The sequence below is a fragment of the Urocitellus parryii genome, chromosome 3, assembly GCF_045843805.1.
Source record: "Urocitellus parryii isolate mUroPar1 chromosome 3, mUroPar1.hap1, whole genome shotgun sequence".
In the NCBI taxonomy this organism is placed as follows: Eukaryota; Metazoa; Chordata; class Mammalia; order Rodentia; family Sciuridae; genus Urocitellus; species Urocitellus parryii.
Window position 1 is genome coordinate 155,685,301 of NC_135533.1, and position 15,511 is coordinate 155,700,811.

Here is a 15,511-nt window from a genome sequence, read left to right on the forward strand (position 1 = left end):
CACAGAGGATGGCAGAGGCCAGATTCTAGGGAGAAGGGCACAAGTAGAGGAGCTGGGGGCAGGGGATGTTTTCACCAGGTAGAAAGTTATTGCCTCAGTGCAATTAGGAAGGATGTGCTTGATCAGCTCTTCCTGATCATACTATGGCAACTCAGTAAAATTTGTTTCATATTGTATAGAAGCACTATGACAAACACAGCACACCGCACCTGAGACAACACATGACATATACTACTCCACATATGCCCACATGCCAGTCACAGGACATGTCAGTACCCCCCAGAGAAGAGCCCTCACTTGAAACGGGGTCCAATGGCCGCCACATGCCGGTTCATACTCCCTTTGGCACCACCAATATTCAGAGACATGGAGCGCTGCAGCAGGCTGGAGAAGATCTCCACTTGGTCAGAGCTGCAGTACTTGGCAATCTCAAACCGCTGTACCAGGAACTAGTCAAGAAAAAAAAACATAGTGCAGTGACAGGGCTTGGTCAGCTTGTATCAGAGCCAGTGAAGTTAGCTGAAGGGCTCTGATCTGACGTAATAGCAGGAGGGATTGGGAGAGAGGTCTGAAATAGTTAAACTCTCTCTTAGGTCTGGCCCTCTCCTCCAAACTGATTTGCCTGGCCCCAGATAAGGCCCTGGCCCCCAAAGTCAAGGGGGAAGAGCACAACAGAGTTTTTGAGGGGGGAGAAGTGGGGACAGGCACATACATCAATCCAGATGTAGTGGGGAGTCACTTCAGGGGGACAAGGTCTAGGCTGACTCGCTTCTGATGCTGCGAGGGGATCTGCCTCCTTTGTCTCAGCAGAAAACAGGCCGAACTTCTGCTCCACCGTCATGTGCCAGGCCCCTGCCATCTCACGCATAAACTGCAAATATAAAACAACATTAGCTCTTCAGCATAGAAGGGGGATACTGTTTCATTTTTAAATTATAAAACGAATATATGCTCACTGAAAAAAATTTAGAAATCAAGGAAAGTATGAAGAAAAAAATTAAGATAATCTATAACCCCACTTCCCAGGGCTCATCCATATTAGTGGGTCTTGTTGCTAAGCTACATTCTTAGCTCTTTCTCTTTTTTTTTTCCTTGAGTCAGTGTCTCACTAATTTGCCCCGAATGGACTGGAATTTGAGATCCCCCCTGCCTCAGCCTCCCAAGTTTCTGGGACTACAGTTATGTACCACACTACAGTACCCAGCCATATTAGTGTTTGATGAGCGTCCTTCCAGCCTTTTTTCCAGGCTAGGTTTTGTTTGTCCCAGTTCATGGTGTTAAGTGGGACAGGGTACAAGATGGCAGGATACCTGGAATGCCTGATGCCATATGGGTCAACAGGCTTCATTCTGGTGAACCTTCCTAACAATCCTGAAAACTGCCTGTGGTTGAGGAAATGAGGTGACTTAGGGTCTCTGAACTAGCAAGGGCATTCTGGCTTTAGAATCAGTTCCTTTTTACAGTTCTCATGGACTCTGTACAATGCTTGCATCCTGCTAGCCAGACCCAGAATGACCCAGGGAGCCAAGGGGAGACTGCAACTGCTATGGGCTGAGTTGCTCCCACTGTCTGGCCACACTCAACTAGGTCCCCTTCTATGTGGAGGCATGAGAAGGGGCCATATGGAGCAGAGTGGTGGCCTAGAAGACATGTAGGTACTAGATAGAGTAAGGAGGTGCCAGCTCACACTTGGAAAATGCTCACAATTTGTGAGTTTTTCATAGGAAAGACCAGGAAGGAATAGTTGGTGCCTGTATCAGCAAGAGTTTCCATTCCTGTGTTGGCCCAATAACGTTAGCCAGTTTCTTCAAGGGCTTGAGACGTCCTTGGTGGTGACAAGGCCTGGTAAGTAGGATAGATACCATAGATTCCTCTCCAGCATCCTACCCTCTCTCCTTCCTCAGGGTGATGGCTCAGGGTTTTCAAGTGGCTGGTCAAAAGCACTTGCACCCAAGCTTCCTGCTAGTTGGACTGTTTTTTAGGTTCTTATTAGCACCAACGAGTAAGGTAAGAAACCTAGGAAAGGCCCTAGGAAAGCCAGAGCACGTTTTATAAGATGGTATCTTGTCACATTCCACCCTCCCCCTGCCTGAAAGTAAAGAAACCATCTGGAAGACATCAGGAAGAAGACGAAGGTCACCCACACTACGGGTGGCATTGTCACAGACAGGATCCCAGGCTACCAAATAGCTGTCTGTAGTTTTTTTTTTTTTTTTAAATTGTTTTTTGGTTTCTGGCAGACACAACATCTTTGTTTGTATGTGGTGCTGAGGATCGAACCCGGGCCGCACGCATGCCAGGCGAGCGCGCTACCACTTGAGCCACATCCCCAGCCCCTGTCTGTAGTTTCTGAGTCTGGCTTCTGCTTCTTCTTTATATGTATATATATATATATATATATATATATATATATATTTATATATTTAATTGTAGATAGACACAATACCTTTACTTTATTTATTTATCTTTTTATATGGTGCTGAGGATTGAACCCAGGGCCTCTTATGAGTGCTCTACCGCTGAGTCATAACCCCAGCCCCTGGCTTCTGCTTCTTTTTTTTTTTTTTTTGAGAATTTTAACATTTATTTATTTTTTCTTAGTTCTCGGCGGACACAACATCTTCGTTTGTATGTGGTGCTGAGGATCGAACCTGGGCCGCACGCACACTAGGCGAGCGCGCTACCGCTTGAGCCACATCCCCAGCCCTGGCTTCTGCTTCTTGTAGCCACATGTCTTATGTAGAGGATGAGGGAGCAAAAAGGTGTGTGTGTGTGACCATGGGTCCTGCATGTGCATGGGGAAAAGAACTGAGAAGGCCAAGGATCCAAGCAGAGATGATGCTCCCATTTTTTTCCTACTGCCATGTCCTGATAGCTGTGTCTGTGTCAGGGTTTCCCAGGCTCGGGAATAGAGTCAAAGTCATGAAAAAAGACAACATATCCACAAAGTTTATGATGGGGGCCACACACAAAAAGTAAGCAACAAAGGATATTGATAAACAATAAAGAAAAAAACAGCAGTGTGACTTGAGAGTTCGTACGAGTATGTTTTAGATAGGATGGCCAGGAAAGCCCTGGTAGGAAGAGGACATCTGAGATAAACCCTTGAGGTAACCAGGAATGAGGTGTCTGACTGGCTGAGAAGAGGAAACAGGTGATGAAGCGCAAGGGGAGTGTGGGAGGCCATCCTCGCACGTGATTTGAGTTACCTCCCTGGCTGGGTGAGAGGGGCTGTGTCAGAGCTTTTCCCCACCCTTCTCCAGGTCCGAGGGCTTGTCCATGTAGAGGCTGCCTGGCCACTGCCCAGAAGACCCAATCGTTGCCCCTGACCTTGGGATGCTGCCCCCCTTAACCTTCATTGGATGGGATTTTCCCTGGAACTTTGTTCCCCAATAAAAGCCCACTCCCTGCTGTGTTCTCTCTCTCTCTCTCACTAGTCTCTTCTGTAAACCATGCTACTGCATTAGGGTGGCTGGAGGAGGGAGCTAGAAGAAGCCATCCTGGAGCTGGTATTAAAGGTAATAAGAGTCTTGTCTCTTTAATTTAAAACTCCCTAGCATTTATGCATGAATAGAACCTTCTTTCATGAAGCCAGCCGCTGGTCACGTGGCGGAGGGGAGCAAACCTAGGAGGGTAGGGACAATAGGAACCAAGCATGTTTATAGCACAGCAAGGGAGACAGAGGGTGGCAAAGGCAAGGTGGCAAGGGGGGCTTGAAGATCAGAAATAAGTCTGCCTTCCATTCTGAATGAGCAGTGGGTGCTGACAAGTCTGGGGCAGAGGAGAGAACTGATCTGACTCAGGTTTTACTGACTACATGTGGAAGGGGGGAGGTTGAGCAGGAGGCAAGGGGCCACCTCTGAGGTCCAGGGGAGAGACACATGAGCCTAGGGTGGGAGGAGCAGCTGGGATACTGGGAAGCAGCCAGATTCTAGATCTATTTAAAGAGGAAAAGATAAAGCTTACACAATTTGCAGAGGGTTATTTTGGAGAAGTCCCAAAACAGGGAATTGAAGATGACTCTACGGTGTTTGGTCTGAACAGAGGGAAGGATGATGTGGACATTTACAGTGATGGGGGGATGGGTGACCAGGGTAGGTGGAAACTGGAACTGAATTTGAACATGTGAAGCTGGAGGTGCTGATTAGTTAACCACACGGAGTTTGGGGGCAGGTGGCCGGAAGAATGCACCTAGAGGGCTGGGGTTGTGGCTCAGTAGCAGACTGCTTGCCTTACACATGTGAGGCACTGGGTTCGATCCTCAGTACCACATAAAAATGAATAAACAAAATAAAGATATTATGTCCATGTATAACTAAAAAATATTTTTTTTTCTCTTTGAGAGAGTGAGAGAGGAGAGAGAGAGAGAGAGAGAGAGAGAGAGAGAGAATTTTTAATATTTATTTTTTAGTTCTCGGCGGACACAACATCTTTGTTGGTATATGGTGCTGAGGATCGAACCCGGGCCGCACGCATGCCAGGCGAGCGAGCTACCGCTTGAGCCACATCCCCAGCCCCTAAAAAATATTTTTAAAAAAAGAATGCACCTAGTGTGTGTGGGTATCATGACCAGGATTGATGATGGTGCTGGTATAACTGCTTGACAGGTAAGAGAAGACCTGGGGCATGCCTGTGCTGAGTTCCTGACTGAGCTCAGAAGACTTCCTTGCTTCAAAGGGATAAAGGAGTTTACAAAATTTACAAAGGCCAGGAGCCCCAGGGAAGAAGTTAGGTCCCCTGGTATGGTTTGGATAAAGTGTCCCCCCAAAGAGCTCATGTGTCAATGCAGGTATATTTAGATCTTTTTAAATTTATGGATTATTAATGGATTAATAGATTAATTATTTGAAAAGACTACTGAACCAGGTGGTAACTATAGGGTAGGGTGTGGCCAGAGGGAGTAGGTCATAGTGCGCAAGCCCTTGATGATGATTTACATATTTTATCCCTGGTTCTTCCTGTTCTGTCAATTTTCTGACTGCCATGAGCTGGAGAAGGAAAAATTGAGAGGAGCAGAAAGAACCCCCTCCCCTCCTTTTAGGACTCATCCTTGGGAGAAAGGACAGTCATCACATAAGAAAGACCCCTTACTCTCTGGAAAAATAAAATAGCAATATTCCACTATTGCCAGTTTTTCTTTCTTTTTATTTTTTTTTAAATTATAAATGGATGGGCTAGGGATGTGGCTCAAGTGGTAGCGCACTCGCCTGGCATGCGTGCGGCCCGGGTTCGATCCTCAGCACCACATACAAACAGAGATGTTGTGTCTGCCGAAAACTAAAAAAAAAATAAATAAATATAAAAAAATTATAAATGGATAGAATACCTTTATTTATTTTTATGTGGTGCTCAGGATTGAACCCAGTGCCTCACATGTGTGAGGCAAGTACTCTACCAAGGAGCTACAACCCCAGCCCCAATTGCCAGTTTTTCTATATACAGTTGGCCCTTTTATCCATGGGCTTTAAATCTGTGGATTCAACTAATTATAGATTTTAAAATATTTGGACAAAATTTGTGTCTGTTACTGAATAAAATCAGTCTTTTTTTTCTTATCATTATCCTCTAAAAATACAGAATAATAACTATTTACATAGCATTTAAATTATATTAGGCATAAAAGTAACCTAGAGATGATTTAAAGAAGAGAGAAGATGTGCATAGATCATATGTATATGCTACTCCATATTATATAAAGGACTTGAACATTTGATGATTTTGGTATTTGTAGGCAGGGATACTAGAACCATTTCCCCATGGATACCAAGAGATAACTGCAAACAATATCCAATATGCAATTAAAAATGTTGAAACAGTGAAGAAAAAATAAGTAGTTAAAAATAACTACTGTGCATATGTTCAATGATTTATAAGAAATTATAGAAAGAATGGGTGAAGATATTTAGAATATTGCCAGGAAATACAAACTGTAAAAAAGAATCAAAGAAGCTAGACATGGGTTGCACACAACTGTAATTCCCAGGAATTTGGGAGACTGAGGCATGATGATCAAAAGCTCAAGGCCAGTCTCAGCAAATTAGTGAGACCTTATCTAAAAAATAAAAAGGGCTAGGGATGTAGCTGGTAGAATGCCCCTGGGTATAATCACAAGATTTGAAAAAAAATTCCCAGATCTGAGAACTATGTCTTAAATAAAAATACATGACAGTTTTACAATGAATAAAGCAGAAGAAAGGATCAATGAATTGGACAATAAAAAGTAACCAAAATGAGCCAGGTATGGTAGCATACTCCTACAAACCCAGCAGCTCAGGAGGCTGAGGCAGGAAGATCACAAGTTCAAAGGCAGCTTCAGCAATTTAGCAAGGCCCTAAGTGAGACATGGTCAGTCTCTAAATACTTTTATGCCTAATACAAAAAAAGGTTTTGGGATGTGGCTTAGTGAACTTGAGTTAAAAAAAAAAATAGTAACCCAAATGAAAGCTGGATTGATGGTCCACACCTGTAGTTCTAGTTACTTGGAAGGCTCTATTAATCAATGCAGCAGGAGTTCAAGGTTGGCTTGGGAAACAGTGGGATCCTGTCTCAGGAAAAACCAAATAAACAAAAGGTACCAAAACAGGTTTGGGAGTATAGCTCACTGGTAGAGTATTTGCCTGGATTCTATTACCAGCACTGAAAAAAATAAAGTAATCAAAATGAAAACAGAACAAGAGAGTGAGAGCAAGAGAGCGAGTGAGCCTACAACAGAGAGTAAGGGAAAAAGAGAACGACTCAAGAGAACCCTGATGACCTATGGGATAACATCAAGTCACCTACATGTTTAAACATAGAATTCCAAATAAAATAATGGGGTAAAAGAAAAAAATAATGGTCTAAAATTTTCTAAGTTTGACGAAAAACCTACATCTCTAATTTAAGAAGCTTGATAAATTCTAATAGGATAAATACACAGAAAATCACACCTAGGCACATCATAGTCAAAGTACTAAAAATTAACTGGGCATGGTGTTGCATACCTATAATACCAATGATGGTGGAGGCTGAAATAGCAGAACTGCATGTTTGAGGCCAGCCTCAGCAATTTAGCAAGACCCTCAGCAACTTAGCAAGATCCTGTCCCCAAATAAATAATAATAAAAAATAAGAACTGGGGATATAGCTCACTGGTAAAATGCCCATGGATCAATCCTTAGTACCAAAAAAGAAGAAAAACGTACTAAAAATTAAAGATAAACATCTTAACAGTAGCCAAGAAAAATAACAAGAGAAAGAATAAGAATGCTGACTTCTCTCTAGAAACAATGCAAATCAACAGACAACAAAAATAAAACCTACCATGCTAAGCAATAAAGCAAAAAACTGTAAAGTTAAAACATCAGATGCATAAAAAATGAAGGTGGTAAACGTGAAAGAGTGTTATTTACAGCAGACCTGCATAACAGGAAATACCAAAGGAAATTCTTTGGAGTGAAGAGAACGATTGCAAATTTAAGCCTATAGGAAGACTTCAAGATAGTGAGAAACGGAATATGCTAGTATAAATTTAAGAGAAGAGTTTTGACTATCAGAACAAAAATAACAATGTTATAAGGCATACAGTGCTGCAGTAAAATAGATGAAAACAAGACACAAAAGATATGGGGGAGAAGTTGAGTGTATTGGATGGATATAATGGCAATATTACCATCTTTGGAGAATCTCTTTCTAGAAGTTGACAACAACCATCCTAACAGCAGCAGTCAACATTTACTGGATGCTCACTAGAACATAGGTTTCCTTGTTATGATTCTTGGGATGCAGATAAGAAGCCTGTGTAACACTATTCTGGAGTCAGAGCCCTGCATGACAAGTATGACTTCCAGAGACTGTTCTGCACACTTGTCATGAAAGCAGAGGTGGCCAGGCTGAGAACTTGTGCCCTCCTAAGCTTCACCGAAAAAAGAGGCACCTGGGTCCATGGCCCAGCATCTCAGTCATCTTCTTTGGAGAAGCAAGGTGGGTATCCCTCCCTGACAAGGTGAACTACCAGAGGCCTACTGGACCAAATGTCTCCTTAGAAATATGAATGGTGCCATTGATACAAATCCTATACAATTATAAAATACCAGGAAAGTGTGAAGTATTATGATTATTGCCACCATCACCTACCTAGAACAGTCGTCATCGTCTTCTTTTTTTTTTTTTTTTTGACAGTGCTGGGAATTGAACCTGGGCCTCAGACATGCTAGGCAAGCACACTATCGCTGAGCTATATCCTCAGTCCCCTTTTAAAACAATTTTTTTTGTAGTTGTAGATGGTCAGAATGCCTTTATTTTATTTATTTATTTTTTATAGTTGTAGATGGACAGCATGCCTTTATTTGTTTAGTTTTTTATGTGGTGCTAAGAATATAACCCAATGCCTCAAAGATGCTAGGCAAGTGCTCTGCCACTGAGCTACAGCCCTAGACCTCCTTAGCCCTTTTTGAGACAGGATCTTGCTAAGTGCACAGGCTGGCCTCAAACTTGTGATACTCCTGCCTCAGATTCCCCAGTAGCTGGATCACTATGCCAGCTCTGCCTAGAATATTCTAATTTCATCTTTGGAAATACTCCAATTTCCTTCAGGGAACAAGAAAACCAAAGGATTCTTTTTGATCACTAAGATGATCTTAAGAAGCACAGGGAAAAAAATATTGTGTAAAATTTCCTTCTGGCTATATGCATAAGGAATATAAGAAGCACAAATTAATTTTGTTTAGATTTGAGATCCATCCACGATATCTCATTATGTACATGCAAATACTGAGATTCTGAAAGACTCCAAATTCTCAAATACTTCTGGTCCTAAGTATTTTGGATAAGGAAATATTTAACCTGTATAACCTTGCTTGTAGGCCCCATACAAGAGGAACTCCAGAAATACAGATTCAGGAAAAGGTGGCTGATCCCAAAAGGTAGCAGGCCAAAATAAATACCCTTGTCACAAATGCAACTGTTCCCAATCAGATCCAGTGTCAACAGGTGTTCTTCCAATTTCAGTAGAGAAATGGCTCCCTCTACTGAGCTTTTGAAAAATACTGGCTGTATAAGCACCATGCTTTAAAATACACACTGTTCTTTCTATTCCTGACAGTTGTATGGTCAGCAATGGATAACACAATCCATTGGAGAGACCAAATCTTGAGATGTTGAGGGGCTTGCTCCTTGGTCTCCATGATGACTAGTGGTGACTCCAGTGGAGCATCCATTTCTTATCCCACCTTCCCTCAGAGCTGACCCATGGTCCTACCGGTACTTCCACTCCATTCTTGCCAGCCAGTAGCCACTCCCAGCAGGCCAGGGCGGTCTCCATGCCATGTTCATTGAACATCCGGAGGGGACCCCAACACAGATGATGAAGGAGCTGTGGGTCACAATCTGGAACCAAACATATGCTTTTCAGAGATCTACAACCCTGTCTGGACCTGAAACATGGCTTGACTGGGTTAACAAGATTCACCCCTGGCTGGGGCCAACAATGGCTTTCTATTTACTTTTCACTCATAAGAGATGCCATGGAGATCTCTACTGGGGAAGCTCCAGCTCTTTCTTCAGCCCAGACTCCAGCTTATCACTAAGGTGAACATTCACTTAGAAACAATCCCAGAATTCCAACGAGCTTTTGTGTGTTACCTTCACTGCTAATGAGCATTGCAGTCAGCTTGAACATGGCCTGAGTATAGTGCTGGGGATTACTGTGGTCCAAAGCTGTACTCAGATCCTGGACCATCATTTTGTTCAGATCAGACATCTGGCCTGTGGCACCTGAGAACCGAATCATTCCATATACCTGCAAGAAGCATGTTTGTTAACAACCTTGCATGTAATCCAGCCATGTGGGCGGGGCTGTGGCAGCTACCTAACCATACTCATGATAGGACCAGACAGTGCCTTACTGTTTCAACTAAAGCTCATTTCAATGATGTTACCACAATGGGTAACAGTTTTTTTCTCTTTCCTTTTTTGTTTTTTGGTGCTGGAGACTGAACTCCAGGCCTCATGTATGTTAGACATGAACTCTCTACCACTGAGACATATCCCAGTCCTTATACATTTCTCTTTCTCTTCTCTGAGATGAGGGTCTTACTAAATTGCCCAAGCTAAGCTGGCACTCTTAATCTTCCTTCCTCAGCCTTCCGTATAGTTGGAATTACAAGTGTGAGTCACTCCACCTACTTCTTACAACATTTTCTGAAAGAACTTTTCTTCTAGAAAAGCATGTTGGTGTTTTCACCTCTACAGATATTCCTCCAGGGCTGGGATCTGATCTCCTGTCATTGTACTCAGCACTGTGCCTGAGGTCTGACCCATGGCAGGACTGCATGAACCTGAACTGGCTAAATAAATTTTCTCTATACTCAACTGATGACTCAAACAAGAAGATCAGTCTCAGGTTTGTTTTGTTTTGTTTTTTAAGGTACTGGGAATCACATTCTAGGCAAGTGCTCTATCACTGAGCTACATCCCTAGCCCTGCATCAGTATTTTTAAAGTTTGAAATAATGATTTTTTCCAGCCAGGAGTGGTGGTGCACACCTGTAATCCCAGTGGCTTGGGAGGCTGAGGCAGGAGGCTGGAGAGTTGAAAGCCAGCTTCAGCAATGGCAAGGTGCAGAGAAATTCAGTGAGACCCTGTCTCTAAATAAAATAAAAAATGGGGCTACAGATGTGACTCAGTGGTTGAGTGCCCCCAAGTTCAATCCTGGGTACAAAGGAAACAAAAAGGGAGAAAGAATTATTTTTTCCAGAGCTGCTTTTTTTTTTTTTTTTAAATTCACAAGACTGATTGTAAAGGATATCTATTTTTTTCCAAAAAAGAAGCCTATCTCCCAAAGAAAGACCTCCCACTGCCACCAGGATATTCAAAACAATGTGGAACAGATTCTCAGAGCAATTTCCAGTGTGGTCAGTGACTGGGTCCCACCTGTCCAGGTTCAGTGGAGAACAGTCACTGGAATATGAAAGTGGCAGAATATTCAGAGAGAAGTAGATCCCCATTCAGACCAGGTCATTGATGAACTTACAGAGTTCATCAAGAATTTTTTTTTCACCTTATTTTTTTATTTTCCCTGTACCAGGAATTGAATCCAGGGTGCTTAACTACTGAGCTATATCCCCACCATTTTTATTCTTTATTTTGTGTCTCATTAAGTTACTTGGGGCCTCAGTAATTTGCTGAGGCTAGCTTTGAATCATCAATCCTCCTGCCTCAACCTCCTGGGTTAGAGGCTGGCTTGCCAGGCATCTTACTAATGGTGTCAACTAGGTTCTGAACTTTGTGGAGGAAACTGAGGGATGAAGCTACTGGAATATATGGTAGTGTGGTACGTGACAGATATAATTACTGATCCTGTTCTTCCTGTGTAATTCAGGGACTGGTTAAAATCCTAAACTTGGGAGCCTTGGTTTCTTCATCTGTACAATGGGAATGATAATATGTACATCAAAACAAAAGCCCAGAGGAATGCTTGAAATTCAACAAATGTTTGCTACCACTTAAAGAATAAAGCCAAAAAATTTAATGCCTCAGCACAGTCAGAGCATGCATAAAGTCACCCTCTCACAGAAGTTTTAAGTAATTGACATAAATACTCCAGAATGTGCCAGTGAGTGTCAGGACTCCATGCTCCACAAGCCACCTACAATGAACAAATTACACATTTCCCAGACCCCTTGTTCAAATTCCACTGGGAAAGAGCCAATTGGCATCAAAACAGGAGGATGCTCTGAAGCCCTGAACACAAAGGCAAGAGAGGTACCTCGCCTGCGTAGCGGTTGCGCAAATTCAAGGATGCCATGAAGTTGGAGTAATCTTTCTTCACACAGGCTGGGCGCTCGGTTAGCTGAGTTGCCTAAAAATAATGACAATTATTACACACTGCCAAAACATGGTCTTTTCTTCCTGTTTATCATGGCAAAGGAAAAGTTCATATTCAGGACTGTTGAAAATCTTTAGTGCTGGCAAGTAAATATAATAAAATATTCTAGAACACTCTCTAGAACTCTTAGATCCCATGTGAAAAAGTTTTTAAAATTCTGATGTGAGAAATTCTTTCTGGAAGGTAATTTGTAAGGATGATTGAAGGTGGAGGAAAAATCTAGCAAAGCCTTTAAACATCTAATAGCTGCCCAAATGTCTAGCAACACAAGACAGAAAGGTGTGTCCCTCACTAAATGAGAGAAATGTTTGCAAATCACCTCCAACATATAGATACTCTGCTTCAGTCTCAGGTTCCCAACCTCACTTCCCTCCCTCCTGGATTTAAAAGGCCTCAGTGGTTTTAGCAGCTTCTCTGCCTAATCTGGGCTTTTTGCTGCTGCCAGCTCTGCAAAGGTCCCACTTGGCTAGGTAGCACTGGAGACTACAACATACATTTAAAAGGCCAGTCTTTCACATATTCCCTTTAGTGTTAATTACTACAATTCAGTGGAACCTACCAAATTCCTATAATACAGATACTACTGGGAAAGAGGAATTTCTCAATTGTTGCAATTTTGGGGGGTGGGCAGAAAGAGAATCAGGAGAAGAAAATATAAATTATGGAAAAACTAAAACACAAGCAAAAACAAAATTAAATGGTTCTTATTTAATCATAAAAGTGCTTTACATTTTTTGGAGACATTTTGGCCTTTGGTATCAAGCAGGCCTGTATTCAAAACTGGCATGACAATGACCAGCTGTGAGACTTAAGGGGAAGTCCTTTAATATATCTGAACTTGGATGTGCTCCCCTGAAAAGGGAATAATCATGCCCCTCTCAAAAGGCTCTTATGGGGATAATAAGATATACAAAGCCCCTGCAGCAAATGGTCAAAGTACACACTAGCTTTCTCCCTTCCAAAATTGCTCCCATCTGTCCCCAGGTGCCCAGCATACTCCACCTCAGTCTGCTAGAGGACAGAAAAGTGGACCCTGAGAAGTGCTGTAGGAGGGCTCTGAAGAGGTTTCCTGACTCAGTTCTCTAGTTCTGTAGGCCTGAAATCCTGCTTCTGAGATGGCCCCTCCCTTGCAGTATTGTGTGATGTGTTGGGCAGAGGCAGCAGTCTCTTGCACTTGACATTAAGCTGGGGCACTTTAGTCAGGATATGGAGCACAACCAACAATTAGACACATAACACCAGGTATCCTTTCCTATTTAGCAACAGAGAGGGGAAAACCTAGCTTACATCTAACTTTCTAAGGGCAAAGATTATTATTATTATTATTATTTTGGTGGTACTGGGGATTGAACCTAGGATTGAATCTGGGTACCATCCAATTACTCTTAGTCAACAGACTCACCATAGGTAGTATAGGCTATGGATGACAAGGGGTCTTTCATGAAAGCTACCCATAAGCTTGAGTCCTTTCCCACTATAATGCTGCTTCCATGATTTAAGGGGGTCACTGCTTCACAGGAGGCATACACATACCCCAAGAGTTGTGTTCTGCTTGTTATAGCCGGCAAAGTGAAGGATGCTTTCAGTGGCCATAGCCAGCCCAGTGTGCTGGGATAGTCCTGACACCCAGTTCTGATGTTTGTTCAGATATTCCTGAAATAAGAAGACAACATGTTATCTCACTTAAAGGGGAAAACAAATCATTGTAAGTCTTACTGTGGGACCATCAGTAAAGCCAAACCCTTCTCTGACTAGCTACTGCTTGTCTATAAATGAGGAGAAGGCCCAATTCCCAGAATGGCTGTCACACCATAGGTGTGGTGTCACACAGACAATATGAGAGGTCACATGTTTCTTGCTGAGCCTCTGCTATTTGCCAAATGCTATGCCAGCCTCTTGGCCACATAGCCTCAGTCCTATGTCAATGTGCAGGCAATATGATATGGAGTCCATGTGGGGACCTCTGTTCTGCTATAGCACCATGGCTGCCAAAGGGCAGGTGTGATGGATAGAGGAGCCCAGAATAAATACCTGAGCCCACCTGAATGACAAGCTGAAGGGGCACTGAGGCAAAAGGACATGTGGCAGAACAAAGAGGTCGTGAGAAAGGCCTCCTGCTCTAGGGTCCACATGGGTTCAGCACCATAGGAGCATCAAGTAAAAGAGGTAAGGAAGCAAGAGGCAAGCCTGGCCAGAAATTGGCAAGGTCACAGGGGACCCCTGGGCAATGCACAGGAGTTTAAGGTAAACCACATAAATCCCCATAGAAGAATGCACATGAGCATGTATACACAAAATTGTACCAATGGTGCTGGGAGCTCCTGGAAAAACAAAAAGCATCTATGGACCTCATTATGATGGGGAATGACTTAATGATCAAATTTAAAAAGAAAGTACATTAAGTATGCTATAAAAACCAGATCAGAAAAAAAAAAAAAACAGATCAGATTCTAATCCCAGTGACTTGGGAGGCTGAGGCAGGAGGATCATAAGTTTAAAGCCAGCTTCAGCAACTTAGCAGGGACCTAAGCAACTCAGCAAGACCCTGTCTCAGCAAGGGCTGGGGATGTGGCTCAGTGGTAGAACACTTGCCTAGCATGTGTGAGGCACTGGGTTAGATTCTGAGCACCATGCATAAATAAATAAATAAATAATAAAAGGGTCATCCACAACTAAATATAAATAAATAAATAAATAAATATATATATTTAAAAAGGGCTGGGAATATGGCTCAGTAGTAAAGTACCCCTGGATTTAACTCCCGGCACCAAAAACAAAACAAAACAAAAACAAACAAACAAAACAAAAAAAACCCCCAAAACAAAACAACAAAAACTGGACCAGAATTGAGGAGGGCAGTCTTGGGAAGGCTAAAGCTGGGGGCAGGAGAGAGGTAATGAGGCTGGGGTGGATTGCTGGAGAAAAGTGAAAGGAAGGATGCCAGGGGGATGTCTGGTAAAAAATATCATTTCAAAACTTGTCATTTTCTACTTCCTTATTAGTCTAGGCCTGCCTGAGAAACTGCAAGGGAAAATGAAAAGGTCTATTGACTTTTTGCCCACCGAAACCTTTTTAGGCATCAAAGGGTTCCTCCCCTTTTAGAATCAATTCCTTTGGAGCTGAGGATGTTTCTTCTACATGAAATAAAGGAATCAGACATTTCCCAAACAGTAAGTTTGAGAAACTACCATTATCTGGAGAATTCTAGTGTGCAAATTCAGAAGTTACAAAGCATCAAATGGCAGGCTAGCTTAGCTTATCAGGCCTGGAATTGTCCAGCTTAGCCTGTGTGTTTGTTCCAAATGTGTCCATCTGATCTTGCTCCTCTTATATCTCAATCCTTGTTGCTCAACCTTTTTGTGGAAGAAGGAACTTAACAACAACCTTAGGAACTGGTTCTTGCCAGAAGATTTCCAAATAGCCTCTAGGATTCCTGGAGCCAGCTGCACTGCCTTCTTAGATTCCATGCCTCAAAGCATTTTTTTAACTGCCTTCACTCTGAAAAAATGCTACTTAAGTCAATTTCACACCTGCCTTTTGCTAACCTAGATTTCTTTTAGTGGCTTTTTTTAAATAAAATCTTTAACTCCTTTTATGGTAATTATTTCCTCTCATATACTGTGATATTTTTGTTCTGGGTCTGCCTGTC

General features: G+C 42.5%; 1 protein-coding gene across 2 annotated transcripts in view; it reads right to left on the reverse strand.

Annotated features, from left to right (window-relative positions):
* The window catches only part of Pi4ka (phosphatidylinositol 4-kinase alpha), a 134,338-nt gene that overhangs the window by 22,584 nt on the left and 96,243 nt on the right, over window positions 1–15,511 (reverse strand). For both annotated transcript variants that reach the window (XM_026401773.2, XM_026401774.2), the window contains exons 29-34: window positions 13,396–13,515; window positions 11,743–11,835; window positions 9,619–9,775; window positions 9,236–9,363; window positions 713–871; window positions 298–449 (exon numbers count right to left, since the gene is read on the reverse strand). In XM_026401773.2, the coding sequence (XP_026257558.2) occupies window positions 298–449; window positions 713–871; window positions 9,236–9,363; window positions 9,619–9,775; window positions 11,743–11,835; window positions 13,396–13,515 (809 nt within the window). The remainder of the gene's footprint in view (window positions 1–297; window positions 450–712; window positions 872–9,235; window positions 9,364–9,618; window positions 9,776–11,742; window positions 11,836–13,395; window positions 13,516–15,511) is intronic.